This window comes from Nyctereutes procyonoides, unplaced genomic scaffold (genome assembly GCF_905146905.1).
Source record: "Nyctereutes procyonoides isolate TBG_1078 unplaced genomic scaffold, NYPRO_anot_genome, whole genome shotgun sequence".
In the NCBI taxonomy this organism is placed as follows: domain Eukaryota; kingdom Metazoa; phylum Chordata; class Mammalia; order Carnivora; family Canidae; genus Nyctereutes; species Nyctereutes procyonoides.
In genome coordinates this window covers 5,658,769-5,680,205 of record NW_026575025.1, presented here as the reverse complement: position 1 = coordinate 5,680,205, position 21,437 = coordinate 5,658,769, and the positions used below count along the sequence as shown (strand labels likewise).

The 21,437-nt window shown below is 56.4% G+C and overlaps 2 protein-coding genes across 2 annotated transcripts; both read left to right on the top strand.

Moving 5' to 3' along the window:
• The first annotated feature begins 756 nt into the window (after positions 1-756).
• On the top strand, positions 757-1,336 carry LOC129502935 (tubulin-specific chaperone A). The gene has a single exon (XM_055314827.1). It carries the CDS (start codon positions 834-836, stop codon positions 1,158-1,160), a length of 327 nt encoding a protein of 108 aa, XP_055170802.1. The 5' UTR covers positions 757-833; the 3' UTR covers positions 1,161-1,336.
• Positions 1,337-14,157: 12,821 nt separating this feature from the next.
• On the top strand, positions 14,158-16,285 carry ASCL2 (achaete-scute family bHLH transcription factor 2). Its single transcript, XM_055313871.1, has one exon. It carries the CDS (start codon positions 14,487-14,489, stop codon positions 15,075-15,077), a length of 591 nt encoding a protein of 196 aa, XP_055169846.1. The 5' UTR covers positions 14,158-14,486; the 3' UTR covers positions 15,078-16,285.
• The last annotated feature ends 5,152 nt before the right edge of the window (positions 16,286-21,437 follow it).

Here is a 21,437-nt window from a genome sequence, read left to right as displayed (position 1 = left end):
CTCTAGCTCTCATGAATAAATAAATAAAATCTTTAAAGAGAGAGAGAGAGAGAGAGAAACACAAGCCCCTCCCCTGTTCTTTGAGCACCCTCCCCCATATGCATCCCGGACCTCCCAAGATGGAGTGGTGTCATTTCAGTAGGAGCAGAAATTCCTGGGCTGACCACCAGAAGAGAGAAGCTGCAATCTGACTCTCACGCAGCATTTGCAGCAGAACTACTGCAACAGATGAGCCAAGAGGTTCAAGGAATCTGGACAGAGACCTGCAAACACAATGGATGGTAGTAGCAACATGAAGAGGGACAAGCAGGCAGATCTGGGAGCCAGGGGCCAGTGGTAGGTGTGGGAAGTATGGCAGTTGAACGACACAGTGAGTGGGCACAGGGCAGTACAGATTCCATGGGAAGGCCCATCGCAGAGGTGAGCTGTCACTTGTGGGGATTTGAGACAGTTCAGGAAGCTGAGAGGTGCCAGGAGAAAAGCTCAAACAGGCTGACCCAACAAGAACAGTCACAAAGGGACAGACGAGAGAGGAAGCAGGAAATGTTTGAGAAAGGAATGAAATAAGTGCCTCAGAATTAAAGAAACACAAGCGAGGGCTCTCGGGAGCCAACAGGACAGATGAGGAAGAAACCAGATGCATCCTGGTGACACATGCAAATGCCAACATTCTGGAACGTTCTGGAGTAACCGCAGGTCACCTGAAAGGCAAGAATGATATTCATAACATTCTCTGCAAGAATTATATGGGCGCCGACGCGACCGCGACCTCGGCGTCGGCTCCCTCCGCGGCTCCCCGGGCCTCCACCCCTCCTCGCGGCGCTCGAGGGACCATGGCGGATCCTCGCGTGAGGCAGATCAAGATCAAAACCGGCGTCGTAAAGCGATTGGTCAAAGAAAAAATGATGTATGAAAAAGAAGCAAAACAACAAGAAGAAAAGATTGAAAAAATGAAAGCTGAAGATGGTGAAAATTATGCCATTAAAAAGCAGGCAGAGATACTGCAGGAGTCCCGGATGATGATCCCAGATTGCCAGCGCAGGTTGGAAGCTGCATATACTGATCTTCTGCAGTTATTAGAGAGTGAAAAAGACTTGGAAGAAGCTGAGGAATATAAGGAAGCACGTTTAGTATTGGATTCAGTGAAGTTAGAAGCCTGAAGTTTTGCCGTGCAGGGTGTTTTTTTCATTAAATCCTGAGATCCATTCCACAATTCATTATTTTTGACCACTGCTCTATGTTCAAGTAGTATAAGAATGTGATTCTTTTTATGCAGTTGCGTATATTTTTCTTTGCCTAATTTAATGTGTCAAATAAATGAGTTCGTCTAATAAAAAAAAAAAAAGAATTATATGAACAAAGAATTGTATTCTGAAAGCACAGAAGATAAATAACTTGGCATAGAGGATTTTATAGGGCGTGATTATGATTTAAATGTGAAAGTGGAATAAAGATCATTTTAGGAAACAAGCCTCAGAATATCTAGAATATTGGCCATGGAAACACCTGCCTTGCCCACAAAATTCTCAAACAAGAGAAATAATTCTTGGAAGATGCACCAAGAGCTGTGGCAGGTGGGGAGAGACCAAGTTCCTGCTCACAGAGCTGGCAATCACCAATGAGAAAATACAGTAAGATATACACAAGATACCACTTATCATGATAACAAAACTGGGGGTATCTAGAAATTAATGGAATAGAAATATTTCAGGCCTCACTGTGAAAAATCTAAGATTCAAACAAGGACCCTGGTAGACATTGTTTGGAGTAAACAGACAGACATCTCATGCAAGGATGCTTTTATATGACAAAGGTGCCAATCTTCCCTAAATTGACTGAGACATCCAGTGCAATCCTAAGCACATTCTCAGCTAGGAGTCTGAAACGCTTGATGTACTGACTCTGCACTGATGGTGAAGTACAGAGGTCCACCAACAGGACAGTCAGCTTGATACAAAGAACAGCAAAGACAGACTTGCCTACCTGACATAAGGACTTAAGAGGAAGCCTGATAAAAAAAAAAAAATCCCGAACTGCATGGGATTGCCACAAGAACAAATCCTAAAAGACAGAGGGTGGACAGCTTGGAGACAAATGCTCATATACATTTATTCCATACTTAAACATATTTATTTGTTCACAAGAACGTTTATGTGAATGGGAAACCCATTTAATGAAGAAAAATTTTTCCCATTAACTTAATGGTGAGAATTATGATGTGCTTCATCCCAACCCAATACCCCCTACAAAATTCTGCAGATAATATGATGTATAAATTGAGGAATAAAAATAAATGTGTGCAAAGAACATATGAATTTTAAAAATCAGTTTGTCCATTTCTATAAAAAAGCCTGGTAGTATTTTGATTGGGATTATGTTGAACCTAACTGGGAGAAAATTCATATCTTAATATTGGATCTTCCAGTCAATAAATACTGTGTATCTCTCCATTTATTTAAGTCTTTTATAATTTCTCCCATAGTGTACAGTTTTGAATGTCTTTTGCCATATTTATATCTATGTATTTAATATTTTTGATGTTATTGTAGATGGCCATTTAAAGTTCATCTCCCTATTATTCTTTGCTGGCATACTGCATTACAATTCATTGTCTATATTGAGCTTATATCGTGCAATCCTGCTAAGCTCATTTTAGTTAGAGTAGTGTTTTTTTTTAAAGATTTTATTTTATTTATTCATGAGAGACACATACAGAGAGAGAGAGAGGCAGAGACACAGGCAGAGAGAGAGGCAGGCTCCATGCAAGGAGCCCGATGCGGGACCCGATCCTGGGTCTCCAGGATCACACCCCAGGCTGCAGGCGGCGCCAAACTGCTGCACCACCGGGGCTGCCCTAGAGTAGTGTTTTTGTACATTTGGTCAGATTTTCTCCAATGGTGATCGTGCTTTCTGTGAGTAACAGTGGTTTGCTCTTTCTTTCCTACCTAGGTGCCTTTTTATTCTTTTTCTTGCCTTATTACACTGGCTACAATCTAAAGAACAAGGCTAAATAGAAGTTTGAGAAAAGTCATCCTTGTCTGGTTCCTGATCCTAGAGGGAGGGCATCCAGTCTCTCAGCATAAAATTTGATGTCCTTTATCAGGCTGAGAAAAGCTCCTTTAATTCTTACTTTGCTGGGATTTTGAAAATCATGACTATTGGATTTTGCCAAATCTTTTTTCTGTATCTATTGAGATAATGATGTGGTTTTTCTTTTTAAATTTAATATGGTCAGTTAATTGAGTTGGTTTTTTAAATGTTAAACCACCTTGCATTCCTAGAATAAACCCCACTTGGGGGCACCTTACTTGGTAGTTCAGTGGTTGAACATCGGCTTTCAGCTCAGGTCATGATCCTGGGGTCCTGGAATCAAGTCCTGCATCAGGTTCCCCACAGAAAGCCTGCTTCTCCCTCTGCCTGTGTCTCTGCCTCTCTCTGTATGTCTCTCATGAATAAATAAATAAATAAATAAATAAATAAATAAATAAATAAAATCTTAAAAAAAATAAACCCTACTTGTGTATTGTTGGATTTGATTTGCTGACGTTTTCTTTAGAATTTTTGCATGTATGTTCATGAGGGATATGAGCCTATAGTTTTCTTTCCTTATGTTGTATTTGTCTGACTTTGGTATCAGGGCAATGCCAGCCTCATGGAATGAGTTGGGAAATATTCTATCCATTTTAATCGTTCTGTATGAGTTTATGTAGAACTGGCTTTATGTGTTCCTTAAATATTTTAAAGAATTTACCAAAAAAAAAAAAAAAGAATTTACCAGTTATGCCATCTAGGCCTGGAGTTTTCTCTGTAGGAAGTTTTTCTTCTACCACAAATTTAATTTACTGAATAGATATGAGTCTATTCTGGTTATTTATTTACTCTTGAATGAGTTTGTTGTTTGTTTTAAATGTTTTTTTATTTTTTTTAAATTTTTATTTATTTGTGATAGTCACACACATAGAGGCAGAGACATAGGCAGAGGGAGAAGCAGGCTCCATGCACCGGGAGCCCCACGTGGGATTCGATCCCGGGTCTCCAGGATCGCGCCCTGGGCCAAAGGCAGGCGCTAAACCACTGCGCCACCCAGGGATCCCTTGAATGAGTTTTGGTAGTTTGTGTCTTTTAAAGAATTTGTCTATTTCATCTACATCAATGACCTATTGGCATAGTTTCATAATATTCTCTTATTCATTTAATACCTGTAGAATCTATAGTGATGAAGTTATCTATCAATCGATCGATTGATTGATCTGTCAATCTATTGATCAATAGATATCACCTAGTAGTTCTCTTTCCCTGGAGAACCCTGACTAATACATATTTTTGTATGAAGAGTGATTCTAGAGGAAAAGGATGTTAGGGAAAATTCATATCTTGAGTTGGTTCTTGGGTTTCTGGAACTGGCTCTCCGGTCTGATTGGATTGAAGATGGGAATGACTATTTCCAGTACTAAGGACGGACAGTCCATGGCATGATATGGCAATAAGGATGCATAAAATTCTTAAATCCTCCTAACTAGCCACTTACAGGAAGCCAGGAGCTGGATTACCCCGAACGTTGTGAAAAACCAAAACTCCAATGACGTTGGTTGGTTGCTCCTAAAGATGCTGGACAGAGCAGTTCAAGAAAAGAATGAGCTCAAGAATTCCAATTCTCAGCTTTGATGCCACAGAAACAAACCAAGAGCCTCTGTGTGTGCCCTGACAACAGCCATGTGCCCCCCCAGCTGAAGGGCAGAGGTGGCTCAAAATCTGATGCAGACCCTCATCCTGTGATCGGCCGTACTACATTAAGGGAACCCCCAGCCTCTCAGGGTGTCTGCTGTTAACGCGAGGGCACTGACTGGGAAGGCTACAATCCTGTAGGCTGGGGTGGCGATGAGTGGCCAGACCCTGCAGCAGTGGGGGATCCCACACCCCTAAATTCTGACGAGTCTTCTCTTCAGTGGAAGAGATCTCCCCACCCCTACCCCAGGAGCATGACCCTGCGCTGCTGGAGGGGTTGCCACTCTGGGTCTCCTCTGGACCCATGCCCACCACCCCTCTTTGCTTCTAGAGCCAAAACTAGATGCAAGTCCCAGCAAGCCCCGAAGGTGAGGAGCAAGGTGTGACTCACGAAAAGGTGTGCCGCACTCCGACAGCACAGCTGGGGCTTCCTGCTGCTTCCAGATGGAGGCCGGGAGAACACGGGCAGGAATGGGTCTGAGGCTGTGGGATAGCACTGGAGGGGACGTAAAGTGGGACCAGGCCTGGCCTCACTCAGCTGGGATTTGGGATTTTTTTTAAACATTTTATTTATTCATGAGAGACAGAGAGAGAAAGAGAGAGAGAGAGAGAGAGAGGCAGAGACACAGGCAGAGGGAGATTCCCCACAGGGAGCCTGATGTGGGACTCGATCCCAGATCCCAGGATCACGACCTGAGCCGAAGGCAGACCCTCAACCACTGAGCAACCCAGATGACCCTGGGATTCAGAATGTAACACTGCTGCTTGGTGCCTGAGGAAGGGCTCTTGCAGTCTGTCGGCTGAAACACAGACCTAAGGATGGCTTGCCCCGAGTGGCCGGAAAGGCCTGACCTCCCCTGGCCAAAGGCTTAAGGAGGTTGGAAAGTTGGGGTGGGTTTGCTGACATGTGCTCACCCCCACACTGCCAGGGCTCGGGAGACATGATTTTCATCAGAACTGCAGGGAGTGAAGGGTATGCCTGTCTCACCACGACCAAGGGGCACCTGTGCAGGCTCGAGGGACTCTGCGGTCACTTTGCAGGTACACCTCGTGGGGGATCTGCAGCCTCTGACCTGGGAATCCTAAAAACCATGACAGCAATTGGATCCTGGGGGCAGGGCCACGCAGTGGCACTTGGCCACCAAACACAAGCTGGACGCAGCTCCCCAGGGTGGACAGCAGAGTCCAGGCAGCAGGCAGCACATTCAGGCTCACAGAGCCCTGCAGGGATGGCTGGTTGCTCGGGGCATTCCCAGCAGGGATGTGGATGGGACACACACGGGATCCCCACTCCATCTGTAGGAGCAGAAGGGTCCTGGGTGGTCAGGGGGTCGCTGGAGGGGGGTTGGGGGGACAGGGTCCCTGAGGGACAGTCGTGAAGGAGGCACGATATGGGATGAGCCCTGGGGATTCTATGCGACTGATGAATCATGAAATTCTACCCTGAAACTAATAATACACTGTATGTGAACTAAACTGAATTTAAATAAAAAATTAAAAAAAAAAGAAAAAGAAAAAGAAACATCCTGGGTAGTGTGAGCATTCATCCCAGTGGAACCCCGACAACAGAGACACATGGCCCCCACCCTGGTCAACCTTGAGGCTGAGCCAGTTCATGGACCAGACCCCGGCCCGGAGGGAAGACCCCAGGCAGTGCTGGAAACGTCCGCCGGTCCCCTCCACCCGGCCTTCCCCAAAGGACCTGCAGGTTTTACTGGGGTGACTGTGCCCTGGGGGTCAGGGGGTGAGAATACAGAGACTCTGGGGACTGCGGGACACGGGCTCTAAACTGACCCAGTTCCCAGAGGCCCCACACGTCCTGGTCACCACCCATTGGGGCAGGTTCGCGCAGGCCGGGCCATTGACACAGCTCCAGCCCAGGGTCACCTCGTTCAGGGGCTGGTGGGTCCCGACCCCGCCGTGCGGCAGCCTCTCCAGCTCCTGAAAGCATAACTTGGGCAGACACATCGAGCAGCTGGCAGCCTCCCTCATTGGTTCTCTGACCGTGAAGGGGGGACTGTGATGGTGGGAAAGACCACATGGAACCACCAGAACCACCTCTCCACAGGCAGAGGGTCCCTGAACCATAATACTGTGTACCTGGGGTGGTGCGGAGGCTGGAGCCTCCCCCAGGACTTGAAGGGCACAGGGTGGTGATGCCCACTGCACCCCCACTCCCTTGGCCTGTCAGGCCTGTGCAGAGGACAGGAGGATCCTGGCGGGCAAAGGACAGTGGGTTACTGTGAGTTTGTGCAGTGGTGTCTCCCCCGGTGCCTGCTGTGTCAGATGTGGTCTCATTGCTGGAGGATTGCCCCTGCCCCTGTTGACCTAGCCAATGCTTTCTCCCCCAGCCATCTGCCTTTAGCTGCAAAGGCAGCAGCACACCATCATGGCCTCACCTCTGGGGCGGACCAGGCCCATGTCATAAGTGAACTCACACGGACACTGTCATCTGCCCCTTCCACATACTCCCATACTGCTGCCCTGCAGTTATGCTGGTGGGCCCGTGAGAAATAAGCAGCAGCTGCCCTAGACTTACTGGTAAGACACATCCACACCAAGGAGGGGGGGATCAATCCAACTAAAGTTCAGAAGGCTTCTACTTCAGAAACATTTTTTAAAAATATTTATTTATTTATTTATTTATTTATTTATTTATTTATTTATTTATTTTTATTTATGAGAGACAGAGAGAGAGAGAGAAAGAGAGGCAGAGATACAGGCAGAGGGAGGAGCAGGCTCCATGCAGGGAGCCTGATGTGGGACTCGATCCCAGGACTCCAGGATCACACCCTGGGCCGAAGGCAGGTGCTAAACTGCTGAGTCACCCAGGGATCCCCTACTTCAGAAACATTTTTAGAGGCCCTGGGGTGTGGGGCATGGCAAGATACGTCCTCTGAGGTGAGGGACAGATTGTTGGGTCTGGTCTCTCCCATGACCAACACAGAGGCACAATGCCCAGTGGGCTTCTCTGGACTGTGGACACAGCATGTCCCTCGTGTGGGAGTGTTACTCCAGCTGAGTGACCCCTGAAGCTGCTAGGAGTGATTGGGGCCCAGAACAAGACACGGCTCTGTGGTAGGTCGGGGCTTGTGACCCAGCAGAGCCCACCATGCCTGCAATGTCCATGTGGACGGAGAAGCTGTCTGGAGCTCTATGCACAGGACTTTGGGATTTGGGGGCAGGATCCAGCCATCTGCCCCAGGTGACTGCTCTCCTTTGAGAAACAGCTCTAGGCTTTCGTAGAGATTGAACGCTAGGCCGCAGGCCACCAAGTCACCCTGCAAGTCTGAGCCACTGAGCTGTACTGCTGGGCACACAGCACTCTGTCATCCTGTGGAGGTGGTGTGTCCGTGGTCAGACCCGTGCAGGCCCTGGAGGCACAAGGAACTTACCTGAACATGTGGCCCAAATGCCCAAGGCCCTCACCTCTGTTACACGGCTTCTCTGTCCCCATCTGGCCTGTGGCCCCATGGGGAGTCCCCACCAGTCAGCTGACAGGGAAAGGGGGCTTGGGCTGGGTTTCCAGATGGAGCTGCCCGGTGCCCAGGAGCTGCCACCTGGCCTGGACAGCTGCCACACTATGGCCCCCTCCCCGGGACGTCTCTGAGGGACATGAAGGACAATCCTCTAGGGGCAGAACTCTGGGCAGGGCACCTGCCTGGGCCCTGGGCTCCAAAGGAGAAACGGCTGGACGTGAGATTACACGCTGATTCCCGGGCTGCGGCCAGTGCTCTGGCTGGATGGTCAGGGACTTGGAAGGACCATGACCCGGAAATTGATGACAAGGGAGTTCGGGGAAGAGGTGTGTGCACAGGCAAGAACTGGGTATTTGTGCCCTGTGTGAACGCCCACCAAAGGGAGAGTCGGCAGAGGACTTCCATCATCCGGCTCGCAGGATGGCCTGTCCCGTGGGTACCAGGCAGCCCCCGCCCCGGGCACCCGGCCATCGCCCACGGGGCTCAGGCACAAAGTGGCCATGGAGGCAGGGTGGGGGTCGTGCGTGGCTCAGCTCGTGGACTTCACACACCAAGGCCGACCCAGCTGTGACCACCGCCATGTGCCCCGTCTGCCCACGGCAGAGACCCGCATGGAGCCCTCACCCAGCACCCTTCCCGAGGCGACCGGCCAGCCACCTGCTAGCAGGTGACCACGCTGGAAGCTTCCGCCATCGAGGGCCGGGCTCGGTTCCTATTGGAATAGACACTTATTCAGGATATAGATTTGCCGTCCCCGCACACTGCATTTCCACCAAAACACCACCGTGGACTTCCAGAATGCCTCATCTGCCATCGGATGTCCCACAGGCAGGGCTTTGGCGCAGGAGCTCGCTGCACAGCAAACGAAGGCAGCCATGGGTCACGCTCACGAACTCCCTGGTCTCACTGCGGTCCCCACCCTCCTGTAGCAGCTGCTCCAGAGGAGAGTGGAGGCTGGGTTTCAGTCCTAGCCAGGTGGCGGTACCCTGCAGGGCTGGGACAGGGGCTCCTGAAGGCCGTACACACTCTGAGGCAGCATCTGACATTCTGTGCTGCATCCCCCTGAGCCAGGATTAGGGGGTCCAGGAATCAGGGGCTGGAAATGGCAAGAGCACCTCTGGCTATTACCCCTGGTGCCCCACTAGCAAAGCGTTTGCTTCCCGTCCCACGACTTTTTTTTTTTTTTAAGATTTTATCTATTTATTCATGAGAGAGAGAGAGAGAGAGAGAGAGAGAGAGAGAGAGAGGCAGAGACACAGGGATAGGGAGAAGCAGGTTCCCTGTGGGGAGCCCAATGCAGGACTTGAACCTAGGTCCCCAGGATCATGTCCTGAGCCAAAGGCAGATGCTCAACCACTGAGCCACCCAGGTGTCCCTCTTCCCCATGACCTTATGGTCTGCTGCCCTGAGGTCTCAGGTACAGAGGGAGGGATGCTTCTATCAGAAGACACAGCAGTGACTCTCCTGAACTGGAAGTTCAGCCTGCCACCCAGCCGCTCTGGGCCCTTCACACCCCTCAATCTGCAGGCAGAGGAAGGAGGTACAGTGTTGGTGGGAGGACTGGTCCTGACTGCCCAGGGGACATGGGACTGCTGGTACACAGTGGGTAAGGGAGGAAGAGTGTCTGGAATGCAGCGGATCTATAGGGTGTCTCGCCGTTGTACCACCTGGGTTGATGGGCTCAGGCTGAATCACAGCGCCAGCCTTCCCAGGTGCCTGGCATGCAGGTGGCAGGTGGTGGGGCATCCCAGACTCCCCAAGGAGGTGAGCTAGTGTGCAACATAGACCTCCTTACACCTTCTACCGCTGCATCTCTGGAGAACTCTGACTTCAGGTCATCTGTGGACCTGATGGACCATGGTGCATCTGTAGACCTGAAGCTTGAGCATCTGGATGAACTTTGTTTCCCACGGGTCCTGCTTCCCCTGCAGCTGGATTCCAGAAGGCACCAGGCTCCTTAGTGACCTGAACACACGGATGTGACCCACGAGAGGGCGATATCCGGATCTGTGTGCTTGGAGAAGGTGCCAGCCTGGCCTAGCTGAGTTCCCAGCCTTCCTGCTCATGACCTGAGCCAGAGAACAGAACTAGGAAGCCAGCGCCTCTGGAGAGGCAGAGACGGGGGTGGGCAGTGGCCTCAGGCTGCGTGTGGAGCGAGTGGGGAGCCCAGACCAAACCAGTCAGCAGTTGTCCTGCTCACCCTGCCCGGGCCATGGAGTCCCCTGCCCCTGTGCCTCTACTGTGCTGACCCTCCAAGAGCCAGTCCAGTCTCATGACGGGGAAGACCCCAGAGGGTCCAGACACAACCCAATGATGGGGACTCAGAGCCTCTCTGAAGGGTCTCCCCAGGGGACCCCAGACTTTTGGAGCTCTGCATCCCAGTCCCATGGAGCCCGAAGCGATCTGAGACTCATCTAGGACCTCCAGAGCAGGGGCTGCCATGCTCTCCCTGTGCACACGGACCTGGGCTACTGTGACCCCTCAGGGTCAGTGGCAGAGCTGGCCCTGGACGCTGAGAGATCTTCTTTCCCTGGGCTGTGTCTCGCTCTCACCATCAGCCAGCTCCTGATCCTCTTGGCTGGATGTGAACACACCTCGGCCGAGCAGCACCATGAGCCAGATGAGCGTGGTGTCCCGGGAACACGGCATATTTCCCTCTGGATCTAGAACCCCAGGCATGCTGAGTGACAGGCTGTGTGAAGCACAGGCTGCAGAGGGGGCAGGAGGCCAGCGGCGGGGTGGGGGCAACGTGCAAAGGAGCTTGGATTCATCCCGAGGGCCAAGGCATGACCCAACTCACCCTAGTGAAGCCACTCCTGCTCTGAGGCCATGGACCAGGGGCAAAGCCAGAACCCAGGAGACCAGGAGTGGAGACGAAGGCAGCATCGGAGGGCAGAGGGGGATGTGGCTGGAGACGTGGCGAGGCTGGTGGACAGCAGAGGGTGAAGGAGAAAGTGATGGCTCATACATGCATGGAGGGGACCAGAGGAGCGATGGGTTCAGGAAAGATAGCTCAGCCAGTGAGGAGTTGATTTTGAGGAGCTTGTGGGATGACCATGGAGTGGCTCAGGTGTTGGTACCCACCTCTGCCCTAGGTCTCAGGGATGGAGACTCAGGAGCGGTGCCAGGGTGAGGGCAGAGCCCTGACAAGGCACACGCTTCTGTTTTTCAATTTCTCTAACAGCTTTATTGTGATACAATCCTCCTACCACACAGCTCATCCACTTAGTGTGGATTTGGGGTGCCTGGGTGGTGCAGGTGGTTAAACATCCAACTCTGAGTTTCTGCTCAGGTCGTGATCTCAGGGTCTTGAGATCAAGCCCCCTGCGGTAGGCTCTGTCTGCTTGGGATCCTCCCCCCATCTAAAAATAAATACATAAATACATAAATAAATACATAAATACATAAATACATAAATACATAAATACATAAATACATAAATACATAAATAAATAAATAAATAAATAAATAAATAAATAAATAAATAAAATATTTTAAAATAAATAAATAAGGGGCAGCCCGGATGGCTCAGCAGTTTAGCGCCTCCTTCAGCCCAGGGCGTGATCCTGGAGACCTGGGATCGAGTCCCACATCAGACTCCCTGCATGGAGCCTGCTTCTCCCTCTGCCTGTGTCTCTGCCTCTCTTTGTGTCTCTGATGAATAAGTAAATAAAATCTTTAAAAATAAATAAATAGATAAATAAAGTGTACAATGCAGTAGGTTTTTAGCACATTCTCAGAATTGTGCAACCATCACTACAATTTTAAAACATTTGCACCATCTCACACAGAAACTCCACACCCTTTAGGGTTGTGCTCTGGCAACTGGAGACCAGCTTTGTGAAGTGCAGGAGGACAGTCACGGGGAGAGCCAGACCCAGCCACCCAGCCACCCAGCCGTCCCCGAAGCTGACCCCCAGGTTGGATGCAGTAGCCAGCAGGCCAAAACAGCAGAGGCACTGCCACAGAATCTGGAGATATGCCAAACCACTGGTCCAGCCACTAGAACTTGGGTAGTCTGTTGTGTGGAAACAGGGACCTGTGGGGTCTCTGGGCCCCAGAGGCTGAGCACAAGTCCAGGCAAGGGCTGCTAAGAGCCTGTTTGGAGGATTCTGCGGTTTCCCCTGTAAGGTTTGACATGGCATCTGTCTCTGGGTGGAGGCTGCCAACTGACCACCAGGGAAGGGCAGTGGGGGGGGGGGCTCTGATCAGAGAGAGGATGAGCCAAGGCTCCTCTCCTAGACCCAGAAAAAGGTTGAGCCGCTCTGAGACAGAGTCAGGACCCTGATCTCTACGTGGATGGCTCCACTGGCCAGAGGCGTGACTGTGTGGACATAACCTATGTCCTGAGATAGCTTCCTCCTGAGACCATGGGGCCCCACCCCCACCTGGCTGCAGGCAGGTGCTAGCCCCAGGTCACACCCTAAAGCAGGAAGGCCAAGCAGATTTGCCAGGAAGATTCTGCAGAGTAACTGAAGCCAGTGGACACCAGGAGGCCTGGGGGGTGGGGAGCTTCCTGGGAGGAATCCAGGACCAGGATGTGGCTCCAAGCAGAACTCCTTCCCTAGCAGACCTGGCCCAGGAGGATCTGGTCACTTTCTGCAAAACCCAGGGGGACCATGGGCTCCTGAGGGCCCAGCAACTTGGCAGGCACTCCCCCACTGCGGGGAGGAACGAACTCTGCCACGGAGGGTGCATTCTGCACACTCCTGCAGTCCCTGCCCCCTCACACCCCTAGCTTCTCCCCATCTGTCACGAAGAAACTCTTTTGTCCCTCCTCCCGGGGGAGACCAGGCCTTGCTCTGGTGGAGGCAGCTTTCCTGAAACCTTCCCCCATGGGCCCCATCTCAGCGGGTCAGTGGGAGACGGCGGTCCCAACCAAGGTGGCCGGCGTAGGCCAAAGCGGTGGCACCAAGGAAAAGGAGCCAGGGCCACCGGAGCTGGTGGGGACCAAAGGTGAGAGAGCCGGAGCGCATGGGAGCCCCGGAAGGTGGAACGTGCGGGAAGGCTGGGGCATTTAGGGAATGAATCTGCTGCGGGGCAGGGGCCAGGGCCACAGGGGCCAGTGCAAACCTCCAGGCCGTCGGCTTCCAGGCTCCCCAAGGCGCCTGGAAACCACAGACAGAGGGTGTGCGTGCAGAGACGGCGGAAGGCGCCCCAGGAGCCTGAACTCCCCACCCCAGCGCGCCACTCCTCAATGCCGCCCTGCCCTGAGGGCCGCATCGCCCTCTCCCATCCCCGGCAGAGGAATACGCAGGTGGGCGGCCGGGCGCGAAGCAGGTGTGCGTGCAGGGAGCGCGCCCACCCGGGTGGCGCCGGGAGCCGCGGGTCAGCACCCAGCTTTGTCAGCGGAGCCCTGGCAGCCACGCGCCGGGCGTACGCGCTTCCTCCTGGGGGCCGGGCGTGAGGCCGCGCCCTCCCCGATTGGCCCGGCGGACCGCCCGCGATTGGCTGAGACCCCGGCCCCCGCCCCCTGGAACGCGGCGGGGGGGCGCGGGGACGGAAGGCGCGGCGCGTGCTGCCCCCGGGGGTCTCGCGCGCCGCGGGGCTGGCTGGGCCCCCACCCGGCCACGCCCTCCTTCCCACGGCGCGCGCTGCGCGTGCGGATGATCAACGACTCCTGGGATAGCGGGCTGCGCACGGGGTGGGGCGGGGGCACCGGGCAGTTGCCCTTGGGACCTGTGGACTCGGCCCTGGCGGCGGAGACCTGCTGGCAGCGCCCGGAGGACGCGCGGGGGGAGCGCGCCCGGGACCTGCACACTGCGTCTTGGGGGGCGCACGAAGCACCTGTTGGGAGCTGGGGGCCCACCGGGGACCTGCGGACTCCGCCCGAGGGGATGGGGTGGGGGACGCGCTCACGCCTCGGCATTTGCAGGTTCTGTGCGCAAGGGGGAGGGCGAAGCGTGGCGGGAGGGCGAGGCGAGGGAAGGAGGGCGTGAGAAAAGAGGCGGCGGCGGCGCGGAGGAGGGTTATCTATACATTTAAAACCAAGCCGCCTGCGCCGCGCCGGGAAGACCTGGGGAGCGTCCGGCCGCACGCGCGGGACACGAGCGCCCCACGCTCCCAGGTGCGCACGGCCTGCCAACTCTTGGCCTCCTGCGCCTTGCTGCCTCTGGGCCCCAGACGGCTCCAGACGCGTACCCTGAGGAGTCGCTCCGCGGCACTGTGCCAGGGGCTCCCTTGGGGTTCCGTCGTCCTCCCACCGAGCCCCGTTCCTCTGTCCACCCCTCCTGCTGCTCGCGGGGGCTCGGAGGAGTCGCGGGGCGAGTGGATGCGGGAGCGATGGACAGCGGCGCGCTGCCCCGGCCCGCGCCCCCCGCGCCTGGCGTCTCGGGCTGCTGCGCCGCACGGCGTAGACCCACGTCCCCAGAGCTGCTGCGCTGCAGCCGGCGGCGACGGCCGGGCGCGCCGGAGACTGGGGGTGGCGCGGCGGCTGTGGCGCGGCGCAACGAGCGCGAGCGCAACCGCGTGAAGCTGGTGAACTTGGGGTTCCAGGCGCTGCGGCAGCACGTGCCGCACGGCGGCGCCAGCAAGAAGCTGAGTAAGGTGGAGACGCTGCGCTCGGCGGTGGAGTACATCCGCGCGCTGCAACGCCTGCTGGCCGAGCACGATGCGGTGCGCGCCGCGCTGGCCGAGGGGCTCCTGGCGCCAGCCGCGCGCACCCCCGCGGCCTGCGGGCCTCCCGGGACCCCCGCCGCCGCCGCCGCCGCCGCCTCGCCTTCTTGTGCCTCGTCGTCCCCGGGCCGCGGGGGCAGCTCGGAGCCCGGCTCACCGCGCTCCGCCTACTCGTCGGACGACAGCGGCTGCGAGGGCGCGCTGAGCCCGGTGGAGCGCGAGTTGCTCGACTTCTCCAGCTGGTTAGGGGGCTACTGAGCGCTCCGCCCCCGAGGTAACCTCCGGCGGCGGGGGGCGGGGGGTCGGAGCGGGCAGCCGCGCGGGGTGCAGTGGACAGCTTCTCGGCTCGCGCCCCGAGAGCAGCCAAGCGCCACGCCAGGCCCGGGTGACGGCTTCAATTTCGCTCACTCTTCATTTTCCCCAAACTTTTTCAAGCCTGTGCAAGACCGGCGTTTGTTTGTCTGGGATTGCAAAACTTCCTCTCGCTGCTGCGCCGAAGGGGGAGCGGGGAGGGGGAGCCCTCGGGCGGGTGAGGCCCCGAGTGCACGCGGATCCCGGGGCAGAGCTGGGCGCTGGGAGGCGGGGTGACTTTGCATTGCAAATCGCGCGCCGGGGCCCGGTGGCAGGAATGAGTCGGCGGGTGCGGAGCCCTGACTCACCGCCGCTCCGAGCGCCCGCCCCGCCCCCGCCCCCGCCCCCGCCCCGGCCGAGGCCGCAGACCGAATCCGAGGCACCCACGGACTCTGGCGCTCCAAAACCAACCAGGCAAACGAAACTGCAGACTTCGCTCGTGGGCGGTGGGGCCGCGCCGGATCCCGCATTGCTGCGCGGCCCGCTGCCCCTCCCCGCCCGGCAGCCGCAGCCGTGGACCCGCAGCGGGCGGAGCGCTCAGGCCCTGGGAACGAGGTGGGTGGTCCGCGCCTCGGCCCCTCGGCCCCGCGGGCGAAGCCACCGCCACCCACCGAGTCAGCCGGGACCCCGCCAACGGTCCCGTGCCGTCCAGCCTGACCGGGTGCCAGCGTGGAGCCTGTCCTGGCCTGACCTCCGGCGGCTGGCAGCTTCCTCAGACCGCGACCGTCCTGCCCCCGGAGGGTCTCCACTGCCATGGGGCTGTACGCCAACACGGACAGGTGTGAACGGGAGAGGATTTTATAAGGACACAGAACATCCGTTTGGTGCATTTATTAGTTTGAACTGCCCAGGAACACCGGCCATGTGAAGACTTCGTTTGTACATAAAGCCCCCAGACTTTGACCACAATAAAGATTGTCTACTCCCGCCCCACCCCACTACTGGAACTTTCCAACCTGGCTAAGGGCTGGACCCCTACTGCCCCCAGGGCCAGTGTCCCTGGCAGGCGTCCCCTTGAAGCAGCCAGGTGGATGCTGGGCAGTGCCCCTGGACGAGGACCCACCTTTTTGGAGAACCTGTTTTAGGGGAGGTGAACTTCACAAATAAAGCAGTGCTGTGTATCTGGTGTTGGGGATGCCCTCTCCCTGGACTCCACCCCCTCCTCTGTCGGGTGGGACCAGAGGTGTGAGGTCTGGGAGTCCAGCCTGGTCACCTCTACACCAAAGCCATTCATAGGCACCACGTAGGTCAGGGAGCTTCCAGCAGGTGGCAGGAAACTGCTGGGTGGTCCAGGCCAGGCTACATCACAGCTAGGAAGCTGAGGTCTGGGGTGGAGGTGGGGGGCTGCTGTCTGGCATGAACATGAGGGTCTGGGGACCAGGGAGGTCTGACCTGTGAGCACCAGTCCACTGGATCTCAGGGCTGGGGGCTTGGGGTCCAGGCTGCCTTGTTCAGAGCCCCACTACTCATCACCAGCTGGATGACCTGAACACAAATGGGAGTGACAGCAGAGCTGCCCTACGAGGTCATGGGAGGATTTGAGAGGTGTCCTCTGGTCTGGCACCCTAGGCTAGGCTCCAGGCCCCTGTGCCTGAGGCCTTCGCTCACCCCTGTTTATGTGGGAGCTGCCCTTGAGAGGAACAAGGAACCCACCCCCTACCCAGGCTCCCCCAGCCCAGAGAGCCTTCGGAGATTACTCAGCCCTACCTTTGACCTGGGCCTCGACCGCTTTGAAGTCTGGCTGGGCCTAAGCTCTCTTTTATTGCAGGGGTGGGGTGGGGCTGGTGGGGATCCCCCAGGCTGCTTCAGGGTGCTGAAGGCACCCCTTCCTTTGCTAGGGAGTGGTCAGGTCAGAGCCGTTGGAACCCTGGGAGGTGGAGCTGCCAGTGTTGGCAGAGAGCAGGTGGCTCCGGGTAACCACGGTGACAGGGTCACTGGGTCTGATGAGGCTCAGGCTGGACCAGGGTCAGCGGAGCAGCTATGGTTCGAGGCTGCAGGGCTGAGTGACCAGGCCTCATCCCAGGGACAGGAGGGGGCACCCTTCTCCTAGCGACCTATTGCCTGGTCAGTGACCTTGCTGAGTCACAGGTCCAGCACCAGGGAGACACCTGGACACGGTGGTGGGCAGGGAGGGACCATCACACATGGGTTTGGGGAGGAAAGCCTGGGAGAATGTGCCCACAGGAAAGCCCCCCACCCATGCCTAACCATAGGCCTGGGTGAGTGTGCCGTTAGGAAACTCTGCAAACCACATGTGTTACCACTTTTGTTTTGCTGTTATTCTGGAAAATTCTAGACATATGCAAACATTCTAAAACCTTTATTGTTGTTAGCAGGAACTGTCAGGAGCTTCTGTCAGGGGACACAAACAATGTGGGGGAGTGTGTCATCAGGCTGGCCAGTGATGGACACGCGGGGCCCTGGAGGAGGCTCTGAGAAGCCCCATCATCGGCATCTACAAGGAGCGCAGGCCGCTTCCACCCCGTGCACCCCAACACTCCCGCCCCCCACCTTCTTTGAAGCAAACCCCAACATACCATTTCGGCTGGAAATTCTTCAGGTGTGTCTCTAAGGGAACCCCCCCCCAACCATGGATAGTCCCTTCACCTCACCACATGGCCTCGGGCCCCTGAGAGGTCTCCTGTGGTGGGGTCACCCATGGAACCCGCTGAGGGCCCTGTGAGCCTGTGACCATTGCCCATGGAGGGCACAGGGCCGTCGCTCTGCGCTGTTTGCCACCCGCATCCTGGGTGTCACCAATGCACCCTTCTGGGTGTTGCTTGTCTAGTGTCTGTGTCCGTATTTCCTGTAATTGGGGGTGGGGGTGGGGGTGGTCAGAAGCAGACAGACGGCTGGGTGCCAGTTAGGTTTCTGGTTCATGCACGTGCTTCAGAGGAGGTGCTGTGTCCCCGACACTGCGTCCCGTTGGCAGACACAGCTGTGGTGAAGGGACCTGGTCAGTAACTGTTGAGGCAGGGTCCGCAGTGGGTGCTCAGCCAGGATGTCAGGTGTGTCACCTGGGCACACTGGGCTGCCACGCACCCTGGTTAGGAAGTGTCCTCTTCTATCCTTCCCTGGATGCCAAGCACTGCCCCACTCTACGGGTCTGGAGCCCGCAGCTCGGAACAGCTGAGCCCCTGGCATCACAGAGCTTGGAAACCACAAGAATCATATTCAAACCTGGGGCGGTTTCACTTCTAAGTCCTTGCAATAGTTGGACCTGGTCTGCTGGGGGCTGCAGGGCCCTGCCAGGGGCCCCCTGCCCAGGCCTTGTGCCACACTGGAGGTTGGGGCTGATTCCTGACAGAAGGTGATCGGGGGACCCCAGTCCATAAGATGAGGGTGGAAATGGTGCTTTTGGACTTGGGGGTAAAGCTGGGGACCTTCAGTGCTGTGACCGCACAAAGTCAGACCCAGCAGACTCCGGACCAGGCACGGCTGGGCAGGGCACGAGGGGTGGGGCAGTGCGGATGCCCAGGGCCCAGGGAGTGCTCCGGAGGCACTTGGCCTCTTGGGGTCAGGACGTTGTTGCTGTTTCTAAGAGCTGGTGCCCTGAGGAGCCCTGCCTTGCTGTCCTGGCGGGGGCAGGGGGGGGGCGTCCCTGTGGCCAGAAAACACCTGATGGCTTTGTCCTGAACATGTGAGAAAACAGATGCACCCCCTAGGCTGTCCACGGTGGGGCTCTGCAGACACAGGCCTGTCCCGAAGGCGGCAGGGTCCAGCACCGAGGTCCGTGTGTCTAGGTTTTGGCTTATCTGGCCCACCCAGGTCCTGCTCCCATTCATCCCTAAAACTTTATCGGGATGTACGAGGAGCTGGGGATTGACTACGTGCCAAGGGGACACCCTTCATGGACCCTTGGGGGATGCAGGATCTAACCCACAAGCAGCACGGATCAGTCAGTTGTAGGGCTGGCTAGTGTGGACACGCTGGACTCCTGAGGGAAGGCGCATGCCCGGAGTCTCTGTTCTGGGGCATGGGACTCACGTGCAAGCACCTCCTCTGCTCACATTTGTTCCTCTGTCCCATTGACCTTCACCAGCAAACACATGTTCAAAGGTAAAAGTATTGAGACTTTCAAGCCAGCAAGCATTGAACCGCATGGGCTCCTCCTTGGCACCGGGCCCGTCTGTCTGCAGATCTCCAGCACCTGAAGCCAGTCCTGGCTCTGCCCCTCAGTGCTGGGGGCAGGGGGCCCTTGTGGAGAGCCAGCCAATGTCTGGTTCCTACTACATGACAGAGATCCCCCCAATAGCAGCAAGATGCCCCCTCAACCTGTAAGGGAGGGCAGGCAGCTCTGCCAGGAGCCAGGCCCTGGGGTGCTCACCTTCCCTCCTCTGTGTACAAAGGCAGGCTCACCCGGAGTAGTGAGCCCCTGGGTGAAGCTGGACCTGAGGACGTGCTTCTAACCCCTGGGGTGAAGGGGGCATACAGACCCCGTGATATCACCCCTTGTGTGCTCACTGTAATGTGGGGGAGCCTCAAGACCGTGGGAGGGGGCTATGCAGGTGCATGGCTTCTGGTGGGGCCATGCAGGGGCATGGCATGGGCTAGGTTGGGGTCTTCCCATTTTCCTGGTCTAGTTTCCAGCAGATGCCTGGGGAGAGACCTTGGGGAGGGGGCTGGCCATGTGCGGGAGGAGGGGAACTGTGGGGCTCCTGAGGGGGCTTGGGGGAGGGAGAACAGGTGGAAGCTGGAGTCAACATCTGGGGGGATGACAGAAGGGTCCCAACCACTGCTGCAGGGTTTGAGGTGCTGGTCAGGGTCAGGAGGGGGAGGGAGAGCCTGACTGCAGGGGGAAGTAAGGACAAAGGAAGTCCTGTGGGGCTCCTGACCCTTTCCCAGCAGTGGCGGTGGGGGTAGCTCTCTGCAGGGGTTGCACGAGGGCAGTGGGCAGGGGGTATGGCCACACCATCGTCTTTACTCCCATGAAAATGAGGAGGGGCCAGGTGACAGCCGGGAGTGCCCTCTGGGTAATGATACCCCCCAAGAATCGACCGTCCAGGACATGAGGAACTTGCTGTTTCCACATGTGCCCCTCCAAAGGGCCTCGGCCCAACTTCCAGGCCCAGGGAGCCTCACTGGTAGACCTGAGGCCCATAGGTACCCAGAGGCGTGCAGGTTCAGAGTCTGCGGAGCTGGGCCTGCCCTGGCCCCCTACACCTGCCTGGAGGGGACACCATTACTGCTGTTTTCTGCTGGGAGCACTGATGTAAAAGTCTTGTTAGCAGCCAGTGACTGCAGGATTTAGGATGCCTGCCCAGCCTTCCCGACACCTGGTCCTCCAAGGTAGTGGGACCAGGGGAGGGGTAGAGGCCTGAGTGTGCTCTGGAGGGGATCCTGGGGGCCCTCAGAGCTCCTTGGCTGGGTCTAGAGGAAAAGGAGGATGCAGAGAAAGCCTGTCGGGCCCCAGCCCACCTCCAGGGGCCCCCATGGGTCCTGCGTGGTTCCTGCCCCCAGCTGCGGGCTGTGATTAATGAGGCAAATCAATCAGGGTGGGGGGTGGGGAGTTGCTGAATGCCACAGAGCGCTTTCTGCAGCCGGCAGACCTTGCCCCCAGCACGGCCCCCCACTGAGGCTGGGATCCCAGTGGCCCCTACATATTGAAATAGACCTTTGTCACCAGAGCACCGACCTCCAGCCTCACAGAGACAGGGAGGGGCCTACTGACAAGGTCACCCTGCCAGCACCCCCAGAGCAGCCCCTGCCCAAGGCCACACACCAGAGGGTGTGTGTGTGCTGCTCTGACAAGGTCAGGGGACGGCAGGGGCTCCGGGCCAGGTCCTGCCTGCCTGCCTGCCACCAGCCAAGTCCTCTCTTCAGGGCAAAGTGAGCAAGTGGGAAAACCAGGCCCCACATGGGTGGGCCTCGCAAAGCCTGGGTGGCAGGACCCCTGGGCCCTGACAGCGGGGGAGTCGGTGCCTTAGCTGGGGTGCCAGGTGCCTGAGCAAACGCCACAGTCAGGGCAGGGGTGGGGTTCCTCCGAGGCCTCTCTCCCTGGCCTGTAGACCGCCACCTCTCCCTGTGACTTCTGTGTGCATCTGCGACCACAATGCCCTTTGTGTAAGGACACCAGTCATACAGGATCAGAATCCCTTTAGTGACCTTCTTGATGACCTCTGTAAGGACCCTAGCTGCAAATAAGGTCCTAGAGGTTAGGACTCCACCTTATGAATTTGGGGGACAGGACACATTCCAGCCCATCCCAGGCAGAAACAAGGGGTTTTCCAGTAACACCAGCTCCCTGGGCCTCTGCCTCTCCCCCTC

Excerpts from the sequence above, each read along its gene's own strand:
- LOC129502935 (XM_055314827.1), top strand. The coding sequence starts at position 834 with ATGGCGGATCCTCGCGTGAGGCAGATCAAGATCAAAACCGGCGTCGTA.
- ASCL2 (XM_055313871.1), top strand. The coding sequence starts at position 14,487 with ATGGACAGCGGCGCGCTGCCCCGGCCCGCGCCCCCCGCGCCTGGCGTC.